This window comes from Panthera onca, chromosome B4, assembly GCF_046562875.1.
Source record: "Panthera onca isolate mPanOnc1 chromosome B4, mPanOnc1 haplotype 2, whole genome shotgun sequence".
Classification (NCBI taxonomy): domain Eukaryota; kingdom Metazoa; phylum Chordata; class Mammalia; order Carnivora; family Felidae; genus Panthera; species Panthera onca.
Genome location: NC_138345.1, coordinates 54,991,042 through 55,013,761, shown reverse-complemented (window position 1 = coordinate 55,013,761; position 22,720 = coordinate 54,991,042). Strand labels below are relative to the sequence as shown.

Sequence of the window (22,720 nt, the reverse complement as noted above, 5' to 3'; positions counted from 1 at the left end):
AAATGCAGGCTTTCTTTCTCTCTCTCTTTTCTTTTTTTCAGTTTTATTTTTAAAAAAACATTCGGAAGCACCAATACTATTCCAGGGGAAAGTGCCACCAACATCTTGGCCAAGAACGGCGGTCCTCTAAAGTTATTTCTATTTGCACTAAATGCATCCAAACGAAAGCATGAGAGTCCAGAGCAGCCAAAGACGGGCAAGTTGTAGGAATAACGGGGCTTCTGTGTTGAAAAGTCCGTAAACTGTGAGGCTGCAAAGAGCAGAGGCCGCCCTTGCCATCGGAAGGTGACCTCCTCACGTGGGGAGGGAGAGAGCGTGAGCACACTGGAGCCCTTGTCCTTGAAGGGGATTGAGCGAGCCGAGGGGAGGGGTAGGCGGCGATCGGGTTTCCAATCACAATAGAGGAAGCTAAGAGGCTGTGGGGCGTGTGGGCCCCGCCTCCTCCTCTCTCCTTGCAGATCCTGGGCCGGAGGAGACGCTTGCCGCTGACGGTGTCTTCTTCGGGCGACCCTTACAGCCGTTTCTCTCTGGTAGGTTTCAGCCCAGGACCCCGAGTCCTCGCTCAGGGACACCGGGTGGGGCGTGCAGGGGAGTCCTTGCGTAGCGACACTAGGGAGAAGGACCAAGAAGGACTGCCGCTTTCTGGGGCCTTTCGCCCTGAGCATCCGGCCTGGGCCTTGCTCAACCCCAGGGCGCGGGGCGGCGGGCCGTGCCCTTCGCTGGGGAACGGGAAGGCAGAGCGAAGGGACTGCCAGAGCCCAGGCCTTGTCCTCACCGCCGCAGAGCTCGCCTCCAGCCTGCGCTGTATCAGGGCAGAGACTTGTTGCATTTGCAGCTTGCCCTTGACCGGTTTATGGCGGCCGCATCACCCCCAGTGCCTGCTGCTGGCCGGAGCCCGGACACGTGCTTGAGGAACTAGGGGCGGGAGGGGGAACCCGACAACAGTGAGGGCTGGCTGATCTCCAGCCTGGGTATTGGAATCCACCAGCACGGTAATGGACAAATTCCCCTGCTTTTGCGGGGACGGGGGTGAAGGATTGGCCCTGCGCTCCAGTTTTCACCGGGCCACAGATCCAGGCCTTCTTGGACATGCGGGCCTGTTCTCTTCTGGCCTCCTTTCTTCATGCTTCGGGTGCTTTGTTTACTTGGCCAGCTTTGGGTGTTGAGAGTAAGGAAGGGCTGGAATTTTCCCTAGAGACCTCCTGGGAGATCTGTGTTTGCCGCCTTCCCTTGTGACCTGCTGCTCTCCGGGGGCCCGCGCGGGGAGGAAGAGGTGGCCTGTGGGCGGCGAGCTACGCAAGCTGCAATTAGGGCCCCGGGAGAGCTGGCGGGGGCGAGCGGGCGGGCTGGGACTTGTCTAGTGGAGGAATTATATGGCAAAACATGGCTTTTTAACCGGCTAAAATGGAGGGGTGGCCTCCAAAAAGGACCTTTTTACTTGAACCTAAAGCTGTGGTTCATTGGCTCATTTCTAATGATTTATATGCGCCGGGAGGAGGTGGGGGTGGGAAGGATGTCCACCAGCAGAGGCGCTGGACCCGAGGTTGGGATGGAAAGGACGAAGAGTCAGCGACTGTTACCCTTTACCATTCTGTTTTTTATTGTTATTTAAAAATTTTTAATGTTTATTTATTTTTGAGAGAGAGAGAGCATGAGCAGGGGAGGAGCAGAGAGAGAGGGAGACAGAATCTGAAGCAGGCTCCAGAGCCCCACGTGGGGCTGAACCCACAAGCCCACGAGATCATGGCGTGAGCTGAAGTCCCAGGCTTAACCGACTGAGCCACCCAGGCACCCCAACCCTGTTTATCATTCTTTTTCCTTGCAGCCACCACTCTGATCTTGGCACAGACCTGCATATATAATAGAGAACACTTCTAATTTCTTATAGCTCCTATTAAGGAAAAAATTTTAAAGCACTTTTCTCCAGCAAGATCTGAAAGAAAATATGTACTGGCTTCAGTCTCTAAACTGTAGTTTCTGAAGTTTACAAAATTAATTTAGAAGGTTTGTCTGAACAACTAATCTGTATATAGCAACCGTTTCTGGGTTTTTCCTTTCCACCCTTACTGGATTCTATATATAAGGATCTTAAACCACCTAGATGTAACGGAGAAAACATGAGTATTTTGTGTCTGTGTTCAACAAGAAAAGATGTGGTATTCATCAGATTCTGCTCAAAATGCAGGACGTGTGTGGATTTCTTTGTAAGACCATCCATTTGTGGAGACAATTGCACTAGGTTGACTATTTTTTCTTTAGCACTGGTGAGAAAACTGCAGATGTACTCTGCAAAATAATCACTAAATGTAGTTCCTACAGATGGGGTGCAATATTTTGGGCAGGAAAAATAGCTATAGAACAAAATAGTTGTCACATAGTTGTCTTCCAAATTCAAGTACTTTATACCAACTTAGAGCCTTACCAACTCAATTACTTAACATATAGTTACTAAATGAGGTGTTGTTCCTTAGTCCACTGCAGATGTGAAACAAAAAAGGAGACTGGAAAGCAGGGCACGGTTTGAAATAGTTAAATAGGTACAGTGGACCTGACAATCTAGCATAAAAAGTAAAGAGAAAACTAAACTAATAATGGGTTACTATTATAAGTGATTGTTGCACTGAAGAAAGGGCTTTGTTGAGACCTGTACTGTCTCTCTTTAAGAAGTCAGGGCAGACTATTTTGTGTCCTAAGTTGCCACAGAATTGGCAAATAATTACTGAAGTTTATTTCAGTAACTTTTGCCATTTTAGTTATCCAGAAAATGCCCCTGATTATCTGACGTCACAGATAAATTTGGTGTTACCAGATGGAAAGTTTTCCAACAGATTTTCTTTTCTTTTTCTTTCTTTCTTTTTTTTAATGACTGGAACAAAATTATAATTCAAAGGCTGATATTCTCCTAATGTGACTCCCTGGAAGGAAAATGTATTAAGCGTGTACCTGCCTTCCAGTTAGCTTCCAAGGTGCACTAAGCGGAATTGAGAGTAATATTTCTGAAGATTTTACGTAAACATTCATCACCCTTTTCCTATCACTGTATGGATGTCCAGTACACTGTAACAGGTTTTAAGTGAGACTTAAAGTAGAAGAACCATTCCCTGTCTTCAAAGAGTGATAATAACCATTAGCAGTAGGAATTATATTCATGACTGGCCATTAATTCTTTTAGACCAAGCTTACATATGGGTTAATATGGGACCCTAATTCAGTTTACATAGTTACATATAAATTCTTTATGAGGGGAATGGAAACAAGTAGGCTAATCTAAATGTAAATATTCATGTCTTTCAGCCAATAAATGAACAGCCACAAGACAAAATTGTTGCAACTTGTTAAATACTAGCACAGAATCACAGGCTGAAGAGAAGGACCCAAATTCTTATGGCTTCATGGAAATTTTTGTTTTAATGAAATTCTCTATTAAGCAGGCTACATGGTTCTTTAAATAGATTTTGTGTTGGAGAATGTCATTAGGGTAGTTTTCAACCATGCCATAGTTCAGAATTGCAACAGTAACATTTTATGGATTATTCCCATCTGGGTTTCACATGTGGGTGTATGTATAACGTTTTGATTCTTTTCTTGCAGGGCACAATGGCAACTCTTAAGGAAAAACTGATTGCACCAGTGGCAAAAGAAGAGGCAGCCGTCCCAAACAATAAGATAACTGTAGTGGGTGTTGGACAAGTTGGTATGGCATGTGCCATCAGCATTCTGGGAAAGGTACATTTCAAGAACACCATGCATGATAATTTCAGCTTGTGTATACAGTCTCTTTAGGCACTTCATGGTTTTATTGTATCTTTTAAAAGATTTTTTTTTCCTGAACAATTTTAAGTAAGTTATAGACCTTATGACACTTCACCTTTAAATACATGAACATGCATTTAGTGAGAATGCTCTCCTTATGTGACCACCATAGAATTACTATACTCAGGGATGTTAACATTGATACAATACTGTTATCTACTGCATAGTATTTAGAGTTAAAATTCTCCCAACTGTTTTATAGCTTCTTACAGCTGTTTTCACCCGAATCCCAAATCATATATTTTATATACTTGACATGTCTCTTCACTCTTCTTTAGTTTGGAACTGTTACTCAGCTTTCTTTGTCTGTCTTATCACTGACAATTTTGTAGAGTGCAGGTCAGTTTTGTAGAATGCCCATCAATTTATGTTGGTCTGATGTTTCCTTGTAATTAGGTTCAGGTTAAATTTTGGGGTTATCACTAGGTGACGTCATCTTCTTCTTGGGGCATCACACACATCAGCACGTCATGATCAGCTAGTCTTATTACTGGTAGTGCCCAAGATGCCCTGGTTTGAAGTGATGAGTACAAGATTTCTCCATTGCAGAGGTCCCTTTACCCTACATAATTAATAAATAATCTGCACAGGACTTGGTGAGGTTATGGAAATAACCTTCTAAGTCCTTCAGAGTACATTTCCTAATAGGACATAAATTCTCACATAATCAATACGGTTATCGGCATCAGGAGATTTAACACTGATGTCATACTGTTAGCACCTTCCACCCCTGCAGACTTTTCCCTATATACCTCCATAGACGTCTGGCTTCCCGTATATATACTCCAGGTAGGTCAGGCCATTGCTTTTTTTAGTCTCCAAGGACTTTTGAGGAAAGCGGTCTTTTCTTATTCACCTCACTGGATTGATTCCTTGAGCTTTCTGAAGGCTGCCTTAAATGTAGGAACCCTGCCCTCCCTAAAAAATGCTCCTTTGCCTTCAGTAGAGTACACTATCCCTTTGTGTTATATCTGAAGGCTGCCCGAACAACCCTAGCCAAGTATGTTTCTGTTGCAAAGTTTAAATTCTCAAGGAACAATTGTATACATTATCAAAGAAAACAACTAAAATATGTAGTACACACCAATGAAGGTTTTCTGCTTTTACACTTTTCTAGCTAGTATTGACTTGGTGCCTGTTATTAGGATGGCTGTTTCCCAAATTTCAGGGAATTGAAGCAATCACAGTTTAGTGCTCACTGTTCATGCCAGTTAAAATGAAAAATATTCCAGCTTACATGTCTTTTAAAACATTTATCGAATATGTACCATATTGAAAGTATTTTCATAGGGGCGCCTGGGTGGCTCAGTCGGTTAAGCGTCTGACTTCAGCTCAGGTCACGATCTCACGGTCCACGAGTTCTAGCCCCGCGTCGGGCTCTGGGCTGATGGCTCGGAGCCTGGAGCCTGCTTCCGATTCTGTGTCTCCCTCTCTCTCTGCCCCTCCCCCGTTCATGTTCTGTCTCTCTCTGTCTCAAAAATAAATAAAACGTTAAAAAAATTAAAAAAAAAAAAAAAGTATTTTCATAAAACCCCTCATTTTAAACAACAGCCTCAGAATGGGAAGTGTTCATATCCTGTTTTCAGATGAGGTGGCTGAGGTATAAAGAGATCAAGCAGCCTGCCAGCTGTCACAGAGCCGAAGGGTAGAGGTGTGTTTGTGTTTTGTTTTTTAATTTAAGTAAACTCTACCCTCAACGTGGGGCTCGAACCCTCGACACGGAGATCAGAGTCACATGGTGCACTGCCTGAGAGAACACAAGTTGCCCCAGTAGAGATGTATTTTGAACGCGGACTCTGGACTCTTGACCATAGCGCCTCCAGTTTCTTTTTATTCTGTGCTAGTATGTAGGCAGTTAAGAACATAAAGGTGTTAGTAAAATACGAGCTAAAGATTTTTCTTTCCTCCTGCTGATCGCAAAATTTGGACCTTTTGGGAAACAGCATCTGAGCCGTCATTCCATGAAAAGTACCTCTGGTTTTCATTGCAAACTTAAAATCCCCTTCAGTCAATAGCTTGTGACTGTTTGCAGTTATATAACACTTTGGCCCAGTTCTAGTGCTTGGGAGAACAGCCCCAGCTGCTAACACAGTAGGAGTCTTCTAATTTCAATGCTACGAAGGAGTGGCTGCCTTTATTCAGAGACCATTTTTACTAATTAAAAATGTTTAAATCTTATTTTAGTGTGTGAGGATTAAAGTGCTTCAGAATTAGGATTCATAGTTGGTAAGGATTACAAGTGCCACTAATTTAATAGATGAAAAGAACGGTGCCTACTCTGTCAGGGGTTCATATATGACTTCATTTACTCCTCAAAAGCTGGTGGGGCATTGCCATCTCTGTATTACAGTTGGAAAGAAACAAACTAGAAAGGTAAGCCACTTGGTTAAGATCACACAGAGATAGTAAGTTCCTGATCCGGTTTTGAGTCCATCACTGGACTGGTGTGCTTTACAGAGAATACGCATTGCTTTCTCCCCAGGAAGTGAGCCAAGCTGTGGCATCAGAGATAGAGAGGTGAGGAGGCCCACACCTTTGCTAGGCCTGAGAAGGCAACTGAGGCTCCCTAGTACAGTGTCCCATTACCACCAAAAACTCAAGTTATTTTTTGCTTCTTTTGCTCACTTTCCCCATCTTCATTGCCTTTATATTGAATGTAGTAAGCTTTGATAAAAATTGTAGCTCCTGTACTTGAACTTACCAGTAGTTTCACAGGACACAGGATACAGTTCTCAAAATCTGAGACTTCACAGAGCAATTTGGTGGAGAGCACACACACCTCCAGGGGGTACCATTCACACAGTGTTAGCAACACTTTTCCCATCTCTGAGTTTATCATTTACCATCTGTCATCTTTCTCCAAAATACCATGCTCATTTCTAAAATCCTTTTCCAGGGGCGCCTGGGTGGCTCAGTCGGTTAAGCGGCCGACTTCGGCTCAGGTCATGATCTCGCGGTCCATGAGTTCGAGCCCCGCATCGGGCTCTGTGCTGACAGCTCAGGGCCTGGAACCTGTTTTGGATTCTGTGTCTCCCTCTCTCTGACCCTCCCCCATTCATGCTCTGTCTCTCTCTGTCTCAAAAATAAATAAACGTTAAAAAAAAAAAAAAAATTTAAAACCCTTTTCCAGGAGTGCCTGGGTGGCTCAGTTGGTTAGATGTCCGACTTCTGCATAGGTCATGATCTCATAGTTTGTGAGTTTGAGCCCCACAATGGGCTCTATCTATGCTGGCAGCTCAGAGCCTAGAGCCTGCTTTGGATCCTGTGTCTCCCTCTCTCTCTGCCCTTTCCCCACTCTCTCTCTCTCAAAAATAAATGAACATTAAAAAAGAGAGAGAGAAAAAAAAAACCTTTTCCTTCCATTTTCTGTCAGCTCGAATGTTCTACCCTAGACCATCAATGTTGACTTCTTCCTTTTTGATATGCCTTTGTAGGCAGGCAGTCTCTGACTATCCAATATCAAGTTAACTTCCTTCCCAGAAACTTTATTTTATTCATTTATTTTTAAATAATGATTCTAATTCATCAACTACAGTAATTTTTTTTAACATTTGTTTATTTTTGAGAAACAGAGCGTGCATGGGGGATGGACAGAGAAAAAGGGAGACACAGAATCCGAAGCAGGCTCTAGGCTCTGAGCTGTCAGCACAGAGCCTGGCGTGGGGCTCGAACCCACAAGCTGTGAGATCGTGACGTGAGCTGAAGTTGGACACTTAACTGACTGAGCCACCCAGGTGCCCCCCCTTCGCAGAAACTTTAACATCACCCTTCCTTATGGTCTTTTAAAAATGTTTTTATTTGTTTTATTTATTTTGAGAGAGAGAGAGAGAAACATGAGAGCGCCTGCAAGCTTGAACGGGGGAGGGGCAGAGAGAATTCAGAGCAGGCTTCCCACCATCGTGGAGTGAGGCTGGATCTCACTGTGAGATCATGACCTGAGCTGAAAGAGCCACCCAAGCATCCCTGCCTTATGGTCTTTATAGAACTTCACCCTCTGTTAGAAATCATCTCAAATTATTTGCTTAGTTCCTGTTCCCTTTCTGAGATATTCCATGAGAGAAGCGACTTTGCTGAATTTGTTCATTACTGTGTTCCTGATTAGTAGAATAATGTCTGGCACATTTAGTAATAAGTATGTATTACACAAAAATAAATGTTTCTGCTATTCCTAGTAATCACTTACATTTTGTCAAGTTTCGATCGTAGCTTTTCCTTTTCCATGGCTTCTATTGCCAAATAGAACTCCTGCCCTACTGCCAATCACAGGCTCTCCATGTTAGGTGCCAAGGGGAGGCTGTGAATATTAACTGCATCATGTTGTCAGGGTCTTGCAGAACTTTCATTCCACGCAAGGTTGTCATAAACCCTTAGCCTCGGTGTTCAGCTGCCGTGGAGTATCTATCCTCACTTACAGTCAGCTAGCTGTGTTCTGGTGGTACAGCTACGGCCTGAGAAGTCTCCTAGGAGCAATGCAATTACAGGCCTGTTGTGAAGTAGTTTTAAGAGAACAGGACTTGACTTAAAAGTAGGACATCATTAAAATTTGGTACTTGTATAAGAATAGACCAATGAATAACATAGACTGAAAGCCCAGAAAAAGGCCCAAGCAGTATTTACTAATATAAGTGGCATTCCACGAATTGCTGAATAAATGGTGCTTGTCCATTTAGTTCATTATTTGGAAAAAGTTATACCTTTTCCTCCCACAAAATTTCATGCAGATTAAGCACTTGAATGTAAAAATGCAACCATCAAATACCAAGGCATTGGTGGCAAGTAATTTATTGGCTAAGAAGGTCAAGAGGCAAATATGGCCACCTCTGGTCCACACAGGACTTTAGATTAAAAGGTATTTTTGTTGTATGTTAAACAAAGGGTCAGATTCATCAGTGATGTTCTTGCCTTCTACCTGACCTGTTCCTTGATAAGATTACTGCTTTCGCAATTAAGCCTTGCTATTTCAAACTATTTTAAATATGTTAACAGCTTAAGTGAATTCATAGGCTTTATATTACACGTTATTCCCTGCTTTTTGAAAGCTCCTGTTCTGCCATTTTGCTTTTACTGAAAGACCTCCATTAGTAGCTGTTTTCGCTAACCAAACGAAATCCCAAGAGGGAAACTGTTTTACCTCAAAAAGGTAAAAAAGCAAAAAGCAGTCAGAGTTTATTTTGTTACAGAGGCAGCACACATCCCAAGTAGTGAGTGGCCCCACCAAGCTCCTTCTCTGGGAACCACGCCCACTCAGCATCTCAGCCTCAAGCTGCTCAGCTTTGAACTGAGCATCTATGCTTTACCTCAATTGAATTCTGTGCATCTGAGCAAAATGTGTCCTGAGGTATCATAAAAGCTTAAGAGAGGCTATTTTGGGATTTGAGAATTCTCAAAATTTTCCCATATAAGTTAATGGTAATCGCTTCTGTTTTATGCCGTTTCTGCTTACAAAAGTGTTGATAGGAACATTCTACTTTATGATAGCGGGGGAAACCTGTGTATGAACACAGAAGGAGATTTATTTCAGTCCAACAAGTGTCGGTACTTAGTCACATATCTTCTGTTTTGCCTGCCCCCACACTCGGAGGATATTCAGTTGTGCAGATGCAGCTAAATTCAGTGCTACGATTATTTTTTTCAAGTGTTGCATCTCTTCCTTCCTTGCCAGCTGAGGATGAGCTTCTCAGCCAATTCTCTACACCCACTGGCTGAAACAAAAGACAGGATCTGAGATCCTGTGACATCCTTTTCCACTTAAGCCTGAAATTGTTTTGCCATGCTGACTTTAGCAGCACACATGTGGTGTTACTAAAATAAAAGTGATATTCTGAGTGCTTAGTACCTTGACAGAATATTATGGCTATTATTAATTTATAATGTATTAATTTAAGGTTTAAAAAACACAAATGAGGGTTTGTGGGATCTTGTCAGAGGCTGCAGAGGAACAAAACCATTTAAAAAGTATCAAAACCTATTTTTAAATAAAACTTGCTACCAATCAATGCCAGTATTTGATAGATGTGGAAATGAGAATATAGTTACTCAGTAATCCCCAATTCACAAAATGTTTACTTCATAAATTTGCAAGTCAATCTGTTGCTTGGAATTAACACATTGGGAGGTTCAATCTCAGAAACCCTCACAAGCCAGCCTATTATAATTCATTTCTTGAGGCTAGCAAGCCACTGGGATTCTAGAGACTGCACGGTGCTCATTTGTTGGCTCCTACAGGGAGCAGGACCTGCTTTGACTGGTAAACTAAAGGAGGTCAAGTTTTCTTACTGGTTTCTCCCTCTGCTGGCCAGCCCTCCAGACTCCCTGAGTTCCACCCTGGACTACTCTACCTTTCCCTTCAAAGTGCTTTCTGAACCCAATTACCTACCCTTTTCACTATCAACACCCCTCTCCTGTATATCTGATGACACTATCCTTAGAAGCAGTATCTGCATTTTTAAGTGGGCTTCAGTTTTGATATATCATATTAAGCTGATTCTTTTGCTAACAGCCCTGAAGACAGTAAAGGCAAGGACTCTAGTTAATTTTGGTGGGAGGGATAACTACTTTTTCCAAAGGTTTCACAAATTTGAAAGCTGAAAGGTTGTTTGGATACATCTAGACTGACAACCTCCCCCCTCCTTACTTTTCCAAGAAGAGATCAAGTTCTTATTAAAGTAAATATCATACATGATTGATAAAAGGATAACCCAAGGCTTTGTTTTCTCCCATTCTTCATGTAAAGATATAGAGAACATGTAAACATAAAACATGTTACATATAAAACATTTTATGGAATATAAAATTATGATACTGGATCAAGATTAGATAGTATATTTGTTGACTTAGACTTTTATTTTGAATGAGTAGCAGAGGATGACAATTGGAATAGAAAACAAGAGAGCTTAGAGAGTGGGGAAGTTTGGGTTGATCACAGGAGAATCTGCTCCTCCTGGACCCTCCCATCCATAGGATGCCTCTTCCTTTCCCCATCATGACAGGTCGGTTCAAGACAACCTGGGGAGTTCAGGCTCCAACCAGGGCTTCAAATTCTACTCTATGCTCAAATTATTGGTGGTTTGAACCAAATTTTTCCTCTGAAAAACCCTCCAAACTGGAGGTGACTTTAGGGATGGACACTGCCCAGGGTTGTTTCTGGGTCTGGGTGAATCTTCACCACCCCTCATTAATGGGAAGTCTTGTATATCCTAAGACCACTGTTTAACTGTTGGTTTCATGAGGAATCTTTGTCTACATATTCTTAAAGTGATTTGTATCATGGTAATTGAATCCTAGTTGAGTACTAGAAGGTAAAATTTAGAAAAAATCAATGTTTTAAATCTTAATAATCATAATTCAAGACTTTCTCATGCAGTTTAAAGAGCACACCTAACTCCATGGTAGAATTCTCAGGGTTTTTAGACACTTGGTACTTAGCCATTTAAAGGGTCCCTGTTGCGCTTCAGCTGAGGTGCCCTCAAATGGCTTAGGGTTATAACGCCTGTTCTTGTGTTTCTAGTCTCTGGCTGATGAACTTGCCCTTGTGGATGTTTTGGAAGATAAACTCAAAGGAGAAATGATGGATCTGCAACATGGGAGCTTATTTCTTCAGACACCTAAAATTGTGGCAGATAAAGGTAGTTGCATTTTATGACCAAAGTGATCTAATAATAGATGCCCTTACTCTAATATAAAATTACTCTTCTATCCTGGTGAATCTAGCGTTGGTGGTTTTTCTTTCCTTCTCAGTTCAATTCATCCTCAAGGACAAATGCAAGTATTACCTCTGTGAATTCTTCCCACATGATTTCCACACATCTGATGCATAACATTTTAGGAAATTGTATCATAATGCTTGTTTATGTGTATCTGAGAACAAGAATGTTTTAAACCCCCAAAAATATGTGTACAGAGTAATTGGAGTGCTTTGAAGAAGCAAAATAAAATTCATATTCTGTCCCTGTTCTGGGTTAACACATGTATGCAGTGATATTGCCACCATAGCAGTATCTAAAGACAGAAATGTGGGCCTCAAAATAATTTCTATTACTAATAGCTGCTCTTCATCGAATTACTAGTATCTGGGTACTGTGAATTTTTTGAATATCACATTTTACCTCATTTTCCCAACCAGCCTATGAGAGATAGATCTTATTATCTTCTTGTTATAAGAGGAAACTGATAAAAATATTAATAATCATCAAAAGTCACATAGCAATACAGTTTATGATGTGACTCAACCATAGCTATTGAATCTAATGATCACAATCAGGTCAAAATGTCTACATTTTGGGAAGTGTGGCACACTTCCTTGAGGAAGAAAATATTCTCCAGAGAAACACAGCTGCTAAAAGTGAATAGGCCTCCTCAAAATATTGCGTATTAGAAATTAGTTTCCAGCCAACGACAAATTAGTTTCTCTGCCTTCCTTCCCCTTCATAGATTGGATTAACATTACAAACCTAGAAGTGTCCTTAAGTCCCTTTTTTTGTTGGAGGGCTGCCTGTTGAACTTTGGACTCACTGTTCTGTTTTATCAAATTACTAGCAATCTAATATTCTCTAAAGTCAACAGCATTTTGAATTTGTTAGCCAGAAACATAATTTAAGGCCTTCTTTATTTCCCCGGTCCGTTCTCCGAGCCAGTTGGATTGCTTCTACATAGCTCAAAGAGGAAGAAGTCATTTCTCTTGAGCATCGGACTTCAAATCCTTATAATGTTGAATTCTTGCATACGTAATTCTTATATAAGTTCTAGAAGCTTCTGTATGTTCAGTTTCTAGAGTATCTCATATATGATGTATTTTGATGCAGAGTTGTATTTAAAGTACCTTCTCTTTTTCCCCCTCTTCAAGATTACTCTGTGACTGCCAATTCTAAGATTGTGGTGGTAACCGCAGGAGTCCGCCAGCAGGAGGGGGAGAGCCGGCTCAACCTGGTGCAGAGGAATGTTAACGTCTTCAAATTCATTATTCCTCAGATAGTCAAGTACAGTCCTGATTGTATCATAATTGTGGTCTCCAATCCAGGTATTTTATTACAGTGATGTCTTCAGGTTCATTCCTGTTAAGTTAAATGTCTTGGGGTTTTGTTTTATTTTGTTTTTTGGCTTAAAAAAATATGTTCTAGTATTTGACTAGCAGAATCAATTCTTGAAGTAATACTTGTGTCTTCTTTTATTGACCACAAAAGACTAGTGTTTTCAAAACAAATGGCAGAGTCCAAGGCCAAATGTTTAAAACTGTGAGAAGAGTTCTGTATAAAACAGTTGCATCTGTTTCTTTCATCAGAGTTTGTTGCAGAGTCTAGAAGCTTTTTAAATTTTCTAGGAAGATTATCCTGGGATTTGTAATGAAACATTGAAAGGTGGCTTCTATTTGTAAGAAACATTTTAGCATATTTGACCTTCTGCTGGCCAAAAAGTGTGTTCTAGTGGCAATGAATGTGAGAGTAGCTTAAAAGCCATTAGTCAGTCTAATTTTAAAGATAGAAATAGACTATCTTGATGGACAAATACATGCTAATGCCAAATGTTACTTGCTTTTTTCATTAAATCAACATTTGCAAAATATTAAAACTTCTGGTTAGAGAGAACTAAAACTTCTGGTTAGAAAGAATTGCATTATTTCATCTCAATAGTCAGAAGCCACTCTCTGTTTCACACTTGTGTCTGTAATTTGCCACCAAACATACTGTTTATTGGTGAGCATAGTAGATACATTGATAAAATGATAAAACCAATGGTTTCTGACACTTCACGTTGAAAAAGATTGTGAATAAGAATCAGGGGAATCCTTATGGCTTAGGGAATATTGAGAGTTGGGAATCAGCAAGGATAGAGATTCTATTAGTATTATTATCGGCAATCCTGGATGGGTGTTACTAAATAGTTCACTCTTATGTATGAAACTTGTTGCAAGTACATAGTGGCACATAGGCTTGGAACAGGAGTAGCAGATAGCTGGCACTCAGGAAGTTGCTGTATCCTGTGCCTAACGCAGACATTATTAACTGGTTATACAACTTTCCAGGTATAGCTTCAAAGTCTTAACTCTCCAGAGAGTTACTCCCACCCAATCAAAGTTGCCAAGGAAGAGTTTATAATATCCCATCCAAAATGACCTTAAAATATCATAACCAAGGTCTATATATGTGTGGAGGTGGAGATTGCAAGATTGACCTCTTGCCTTCCTTGTGTGTACATTTTATCCTTTTGACAGCTTAGCCTGTAAGTGCTGTGATCCTGTCTAGACCAGCAGGTTTTACTCTACGAAGTCTCAGGGCTGTGCCACATCAGGATAGAAGTTCTATCCTAGACATCCTTTCATTAAATACTACAAAATGTAAATCCCTTGTATTATCACAATTGCTTACTGATTAGTATTTTGTGCCCAGGAAAATGTGTAGTAGTGTGTCTTAGTAATTTAGTAACCCATGGTTTTTGGGTTACGATGACATTTATTACTGTCATGGAACATTACAATCGGAAGAAATTTATGGGACGATCTGGTTCTCTCTTACCTCCATTATCCCCCAACTCTATAAAGTCAGTATTCACATCTTTCTGGCCACATCTCAGTTGAAGGCTGGAAAAGTTGGGGAGGAGGAAGTTCCTCCCCATAATTGATGTAGCAGTTGAAATCAGTTTTGATTTAGTCACGTATTTTTTTAAACCTTTCAGTGGATATTCTTACATACGTTACCTGGAAACTAAGTGGACTGCCCAAACACCGTGTGATTGGAAGCGGGTGTAATCTGGATTCTGCTAGATTTCGTTATCTTATGGCTGAAAAACTTGGCATTCATCCCAGCAGCTGCCATGGATGGATTTTGGGAGAACATGGCGACTCAAGTGGTAAAGAAAAAATCCATAATATTCTTATGTGTACTTATGGTATTATTCTTGCCATTCTGAATTTTCACATACTTCATGTTACAAATGAGTAATTTGTGGGAGAATATTTTGATAGTGACTAGGTAAACATGTATACATTCCTCATCAGTTTTTTGCCTGCTAAGTTTAATATTCATTGATAATTCTTTATTAAATAAATTGTTACTATAATTGTCAGACACAATATTCAATCATTCCTTCTCTATTTATTATGTTCTACTGTAAAAGAGAGCTTTATCTTCCCCAGTTATGTATTCATTTACTTATATAAATGTGAACTCACATTTTTATTTTATTCCACAAATGTTCTCTTGCTGTCATCGTAATGCAGAAATTGTCCCAGATTAGGCAAGTAACAGGCTCTTCAAACTGGCTCCTGTGTCTTTTTGACATATCCCAGCATTTTTTGAGCACTTCTTTGTGTCTGGGACAGTAAAGTGCATCATATCGGTGTTATACTTATTGGTGCTATACCTCCCTGTTCCCTGCACGTGCCGTGTTTCCTTCGAAGAGGAATGGTGTTTAGAAACCAAGATCTCCTAGGTTTGCTCATGATCCTGGTATGTCTCTGCTTCTAGGTCCTTTCAACGGACAGAGGTATTATATCCATTATTTTTATTGAAGGGGGAATAAATGGGTAACAAAAGCTTTTACATAACCAGTGTACTATTCTATAGTGTAAAATAAATCTTGCTTTGAATTAAACCTGATTTGGGGGCACCTGGTTGACTTTGTCGGTAGAGCATCCAACTCTTGATCTTGACCCTGAGGTCGTGATTTCAAGCTCCACAGTAGGCATGGAGCCTACTTGAAAAAAAAGAAATGAAGAAAAAAAATGAAATCTGATTTTTAATAAGTCATTAATAACTCATTTAAGTAGTAAGAGATCATTTGGTAAATATCTCAAATATGTTTTTAGGAATTTAAAAAGAATTGTTGGACATAAATTAATCATTATAAAAAGACCAACATTAAAGTTATATTGCACTCCATTTCTTTTATAATGCTTTGTTTTGAAACAGTTAAAAAAAACGTTTCTTTAAGTTAATATTTCAACTTTCATTTAAGTTAATAATTCTGTTCCACGGGATACAGAAATATTAAATAAATAGGGCTGGTTCAGTTGGAAGAGCATCCAACTCTTGATCTCAGGGTCATGAGACCTGAGTTTAAGCCCTGCATTGAGCTCCACTCTGGGTGTGGTGCCTACCATATATATATATATATATATATATATATATATATACACACACACACACACACACACACGTATCTATGTATATATGTATATGGCATATACATGTGTGTATATATACCATATACATACGTATATACACATATACGTATGTATATGGTATATATACACATATATACGTATGTATATATACACACATGTATCTAAAATTAAAAAATAGGGGTGCCTGGGTGGCTCAGTTGGTTAAGTGTCCGACTCTTGGTTCAACTCAGGCCATGATCTCACGGTCCGTGAGTTTGAGCCCCACATCAGACTCTGTGCTGACAGTGCAGAGCCTGCTTGGTATTCTCTCTCTCTCTCTCTCTCTCTCTCTCTCTGCCTCTCTGCCCCTCCTCCCCTGCTCACTTTCTGTCTCTCTCAAAATAAATAAACTTAAAAAAATTTTTAATTAAAAATTTAAAAAAATAGTAAAATAAAATTTAAAAATAAACTTAAAACATTTTTAAATGAGTTGATATTTCTCTTCCAAACAATTTGATGTAAAAACACTTATGAACAATTCTAATTTTATCTTATAACTTTTAAGCCTATTTATTAAACCAAAATACATTGTGTAGGCTAATGGTGTAAAACTGTAATTGTCCACAATACTTTAATACTGATGATCGTCTTTATTTTACTACATTCATATCTGTCCTACATGCAAGGAACTATTTTCTCCCTAAAAGGTTAAGGTATAAATTTTCTTTCGAATTTAGTGAGAGTATAATGTGATTTTAGTTAAGCATTTGCTTTGGTGTAAGAATTTGGACTTGTGACTGTTGTATTTGTGCTTTTTTATATAATCATGCTAATTATTATTCAGGTATCTTGTACCACTTCATTCGAGAGTTCCTTATATCCAAGGATTTGCTTGAATTTACAGCCTATATAAAAAACTCTCTAGTGTACAGTGAAAATTCAATCAATGCTAGTTATTATACTGTGTGGTTATTAGAACCACACATCTAGAAGTGATAGTATGTGTCCTACAGTTTAAGGCTTGCATCATAATGAAGAAGATAAGGCAAAGCAGGAGTAGTGGCTTATTAAAGATCCTTCAGCAGTTAGTGGCATATCCAAAAGTAGAATCATGTCTTCTGACTCCTATCCAGTCTTCTATTCACTCATCACTGTCATTTTTTCCAAAACGCTTTTTTTTTTTCTATTTCCACATTTGACCTGTATTGTGTACAACCCTGACATTGATTATGTAGATTTCATAGTTTCATCAAAAGCCATGAGAGTACCTTAATTTTCCCAAGAATTAGCCTGGGTTCGCAGAAGTGGTGGACTTAAAAGGGAGTCTTGTTTGGGCATGGGTAGCTTTGCCCTTCATAGCTAGTTTTAGCCATACTAGACTTCACCCATGCTTTTGCTCATATTTCCTGAGTTTACAGTGCTCTCCTCCAAAGGTCTCTGAGGAACCATACTTATTTCTCAAGCTCCTCTTCAAATGCTTATTTTTTTTGCAGCCCCCTTTTTTTATGTTTATTTTTGAGCAGGGGAGGGGCAGAGAGAGAGGGGGACAGACATCCGAAGTGGGCTCTACACTGACAGCAGAGAGCCAGATGTGGGGCTCGAACTCATGAACCATGAGATGAGCCAAAGTCGGATGCTCAACCAACAGCCACCCAGGCGTCCCTTTGCAGCCCTTTCTGACACCCTTTACCCTTAAATTAAAGCAGACACTTATGTTTTATTATCCTTTCTCCATACTTCCATGATAGCTCATCCCATTGCTTTACTTTCCTTTACCTGCTTCTCCCAGTAAATTCTGAGCTTGTCGACAGCACAGAACATGTCCTCATTCATTTTTGTACATCTACATCTTTAATATAATATATACTTTTGGCTGGGTAAAGGTAAGGCTGGCACAGGTAAGGGTGTTCTTACGCATCAAGCCCTCCAAAAGATGTAGTCAGTCACTGATAGACCTTTGCTATGCCTCTGGAGGCATTCCTGGAACTATTTGATCCAGTTAGGACCAGAAAAATTCACTGTGGTTACATGGAGTTTCGTTCAAGGGATGGGCTAAAGTTGGGACATGAAGAGATAGAGTATATTTGGACCTTATCATAGGATTTTTTTTAAACTTTGCTCCAGAAGAAAGAGGTTTATTATGTAAGAAAAATAAGTAGGAAGTTAACAATTTCTCAAATCTAAAGTTTAGGGTAGTCCTGAACTGAAACCCATTGTGATTTCACAAACCTAGAGGGAGGCAAGGAGTTTCACATTCTCTGTAAGTAATGACACAATAATTCTGTGTTGCACCAAAATGGTTGAAAGTTAAAATGTCAAATGTGTGGCTGTTTGAAAGCACATGTCTGCCTTTGGGGGAAAGTTTACTGGCCAGTTGTCTTGGGAGCAGTTCCAGGGGGAATTCACTAACTTGCCTCTGAGGTGAAATCTGAGCTAAGAGAAGAAAAGAGGTTTTAAAATAGTGTCAGAAATCTATGAAATGTTTATCCTTTTTCTCCAGTGGCTGTTTGGAGTGGAGTGAATGTGGCAGGCGTTTCTCTGCAGGAACTGAACCCGGAAATGGGAACAGACAATGACAGTGAAAATTGGAAGGAAGTGCACAAGATGGTGGTTGAAAGGTAAGTAGAATGGTGGTTGATTTAAAATGGTTAGTTTCATCTTTATTCAGATAAAATTAAGCTGCCATATAAGTCCCCCTAGGGAAAGCAAATATTTTTCTGGAGAAATTCTGTTATATAGGGAACAGGAGCAAAATGTGGAATTAACAAGTGAGAAGGGAGAAAGGCTTCCCAATTGTCTCTTATCGATAAATAACGCTGACTTAACCTAGAACCTGGACACTGTCTCGTCATTGCCTAAAATGAATGCTTTCTGATTGATTGCTAAACGTATGAAAGCTGTGCTGTATTTACCTTTCCACACTTAACTAAAGAGGTCTCCCTCTTTTATCTCTCTCTCTCTCTTTTTTTTTTTTAACTAACCATCTTCCCTTCTGTGACCTTCATGCTTATAAAATAAGGTGTCATTCTGGAATAAAGGATTATGGGCTTGGATTCAAATCACAACACTGGCACTAACTACAGTCTTGCAGAAGCCATTTAACTTTGAAGTTAAATCTCAGTTTTGTCCCCTGTAAAGTCATATGCTAATAGAATTATTATAAAAATTGAGTCACAAGCACATACATAACACTGGTGAGCATTTAATAAATGTTGGCTGTTATTATTTGCAGAGAATTGCTACAAGACTTTCTCAAACATGGAATTGTTTTGCTTAGTTTAAATGTAATGATTTTTTTTTTGGAGGAAAAGATTATTTAAAACTGTGAAAAGATTATTTAAAACTTAGCATTTCAGTTAACGTAATCCCTTTATTTTACAAATGAGAAAACTGGGACTCACCCTGGCAATATAACTTGCACAAGGTCTCCTAGCCAGTGATTGCATTAAATGCCAGTTTCCTAAATTCTAATCTTGGTTACTCCTGCTACACCATGACCAGAGCCGTTGTGGGTTTCAAGGTGTAAATTTTAAGCTCAGAAAATTGCCAAGCAAGGTATTGTCTTCACTGTGCTGTTAGCTTAGTCATAGTATTCTAGGTGACAGTAAGTGGGACCTCAAAATCAAGGTATATTTTGTCCTTTGAATGTAAGGGTCCTTTTATTTTCATTGTTTCCTGATTTCCTTAATAACTTTGGGAATATTTATGTTTATGAATATGAAAACTTGTTGGAAAAAATATTTTTACCACTGTGACTTTGTAAATATTCATGCATACAATAAGCTGTTTAAATTTATCGAAACATTCATATAAGAGCCTTCTAGGTAGTGTTTATAACTTTAAACATTTTTACACGTATGTTAAGTCATTTAACAAACTTGTGAAATAGATACCATTGTTATCTTCATTTTATAGTAGAGGACACTGAGATAAGAAAGGTTTACTGAAGATTGCACAGTTAATAAGAGAAAGAGCAGAAGCCAAATCCAGAGTCCAGTTTCAGTAATTATTAAGTCTGATTTCAATGATCTCTTTATGATTCTTTCTTTCCTTAGTGCCTATGAAGTCATCAAGCTAAAAGGATATACCAACTGGGCTATTGGATTAAGTGTGGCTGATCTCATTGAATCCATGTTGAAAAATCTATCCAGGATTCATCCAGTGTCAACAATGGTGAAGGTAAGAGAAACTGTAATAAATATAATATAATTTTTAGTATTATATTCTATGAATAGATTTATTTAAAGAAGGACAAGATAGTCTCAGTCTGATTTTTTCTGAATCTCAAAAGTTTTATGGAAATTTCTCTTTTTTTCCCCTTGTTATTAAATATTAACTGTGAATCTTTTTTGACACATTCTCAAAATGTATAATAGCTCAAGTTGACATATTAATCTATAGATTGCCTTTGCAGTATTTGATACCTTAGCAAATTTAGTTCAGTTTAAAAGCTATGATATACTTCAGTAGAAAATGATTATTTTTCAATAAAATTAAGATTGTATTAAAACATTGTGTGACTTAACTGATTCATTTTCCACAAGTTAGTGGCAGGGGTGAAAACATAAGAGGAAAATGCAGTAGATTAAAAGAAATATGCAAAAGAGAAAGATATAGACGTATTTGGTGGTTAAATGTGGTATCAGGTGTTTGTGGTTTTTTTAAATACTATAGCAAAACTTTAAAGTAAGTATGGCAAAAATTTGATAACTCCATTCAGACTTGGAGTGCATGTTTGGAATTTGTTTATCTCTATTTTGATGTATGTTCAAAAATGTGTTTTTATTTATTTTTTAAATGTTTATTTATTTATTTTGAGAGAGAGAGAGAGAGAGAGCGTGTGAGTGGAGGAGGGGCAGAAAGAGGAGACAGAACCCCAAGCAGGCTCCATGCCACCAGCACAGAGCCCAACACAAGTTTCAATCTCACAAACTGTGAGATCATGACCTCGAGCCAAAATCAAGAATCAGATGCTTAACTGACTGAGCCACCCAAGTACCCTGTATATACAAAAATTTTGGAATTAAAAGTTTAAAAAATAGGAGCACCTGGCTGGCTCAGTTGGGAGAGCATGTGACTCTTGATCTTGGGATTGTGAGTTCGAACCCCACGTTGGGTGTAGAGATTAAATAAATAAACTTTTTTTAAAAAGTTTAAAAATATATATAAAAGTAACTTGTTTGATATAATTAAATAATCCAGTTAGTTATATGGTTAAATTAACCCTGTGAATAAATTAATTGCTTTATAGAAACTGATAAAGTGTTTTGGAAATTGTACTATTTTTTCAGCAACTCTTGGATGTTGCAGAAATCTTGCCTCTGAGTGGCTTCCAATTACTTATTCTTGATCAGCTATCATCTGAAATTCCTGAACTAAATAATTTTTAAAAATTTAGGATTTCATGAAAAGCAGCCCATTAAGAAACACATTACAGTGCAATTTAATGTGAAGACATATATGAAATTTTATTAAAGTATATCTAAGCAGAGAGGGATGTGTCAATAAATTTAATAAAGTACTTACTACTTTCTTAGAAATTTCTAGTTTTATCCTTTATTTTGTATATTCTTTGTATAAAATCAAATTCAAAATGTAAGTATTTAGAAAATATAGGCCTGTAAGTGTTGAAAATTAATGGATGAATTTGTGTTTATCTTATTAATTCCTACATTTCTTTCTGTTTAAACATAGGATCTGTGATCATTCTTATCTGTGGTTTCATTTCTTAGTCTGTATTTCTATTGTTCTGGCAGGGAATGTATGGGATTGAGAATGAAGTCTTCCTGAGCCTTCCATGCATCCTGAACGCTAAGGGATTAACCAGTGTTATCAACCAGAAGCTGAAGGATGATGAGGTTGCTCAGCTCAAGAAAAGTGCCGATACTTTGTGGGACATCCAGAAAGACCTAAAAGACCTGTGACTTCTGGCCTCTAAGCTATAGAAATTTAAAACTACAATGTGATTAACCGTGAGCCTTTAGTTTTTCATCCATATACATGGATCACAGTTTGCTTTTATCCTGCTAAATATGTGAATCTGGGCTCACAGAATCAAAGCCCATGCTTGGTTTAGTGCTTGCAATATGAGCCCTTGAACAAATAAAATTATCTTAGTGTGCTTCTGTTTCTGGGATTTTTTCTTTAGTGACTTCTGAAAGATTTCAGTCAGTATTTCAAATAATTCTTCCCCCCTCATAAAATTTCCTAAATTTGATCATCTCACTCCATTTTCTACATTTGTCCCTCCAAACAGCATGCTCTTTGTTACATTATATGACATGATTTTGTTACTGTCATCTTAAGAATATGATTACCCTTTTATTTTTAAAGACATAATTTTTTTCGAGCAACTTTAAGTTTACAACAAAATTGAGAGGAAGGTATAGTGATTTCCTGCATAGATGATTCTGGACTGCTGTGCATTGTATGATGGTTAACAGCATCCCTAGCATTTGCCTATGAGATGCTGGTAACCCATCCCTCCCCCTAGTTGTGTCAAACCCAAATGTCTGCAGACATGCTAAATGTCCCCTGGGGAGCACAAAATCACTGCTCTAAAGTATCTGGATCCTCATTGTATAAATGAGGAAACTGGAATATCGGTACACAGATGGACGCTCAGCTACTAAGTAGCAAAGAGTTGGGATTCAACACAGGTATTATAGCTTCTTAATCCCTCCCTGATCACAGTGTACTATACTGCAGTAAATACTAGTTACTGTTACATTTTTATATCTTTAGGGTTTATAAAATAATCTCAAAATCATTCTTACATTTAATATTCCAGCATGTTATGAAGGTATTCTG

General features: G+C 38.9%; 1 protein-coding gene across 1 annotated transcript; it reads left to right on the top strand.

Moving 5' to 3' along the window:
• The first annotated feature begins 397 nt into the window (after positions 1–397).
• LDHB (lactate dehydrogenase B) lies at positions 398–22,031 on the top strand. Its single transcript, XM_060658167.2, has 8 exons — positions 398–530; positions 3,592–3,726; positions 11,321–11,438; positions 12,656–12,829; positions 14,482–14,655; positions 18,411–18,528; positions 19,966–20,089; positions 21,667–22,031. The coding sequence occupies exons 2-8, from the start codon at positions 3,598–3,600 to the stop codon at positions 21,832–21,834; spliced, it is 1,005 nt and encodes a 334-aa protein (XP_060514150.1). The 5' UTR covers positions 398–530; positions 3,592–3,597; the 3' UTR covers positions 21,835–22,031.
• The last annotated feature ends 689 nt before the right edge of the window (positions 22,032–22,720 follow it).

What these genes read in the sequence shown, in the direction of transcription:
- LDHB (XM_060658167.2), top strand. Translation starts at nt 3,598, where the DNA reads ATGGCAACTCTTAAGGAAAAACTGATTGCACCAGTGGCAAAAGAAGAG. An exon ending in CCATCAGCATTCTGGGAAAG is followed by an intron (nt 3,727 to 11,320) that starts GTACATTTCAAG and finishes TTGTGTTTCTAG; the next exon opens with TCTCTGGCTGATGAACTTGC. An exon ending in CAGTGTCAACAATGGTGAAG is followed by an intron (nt 20,090 to 21,666) that starts GTAAGAGAAACT and finishes TTGTTCTGGCAG; the next exon opens with GGAATGTATGGGATTGAGAA.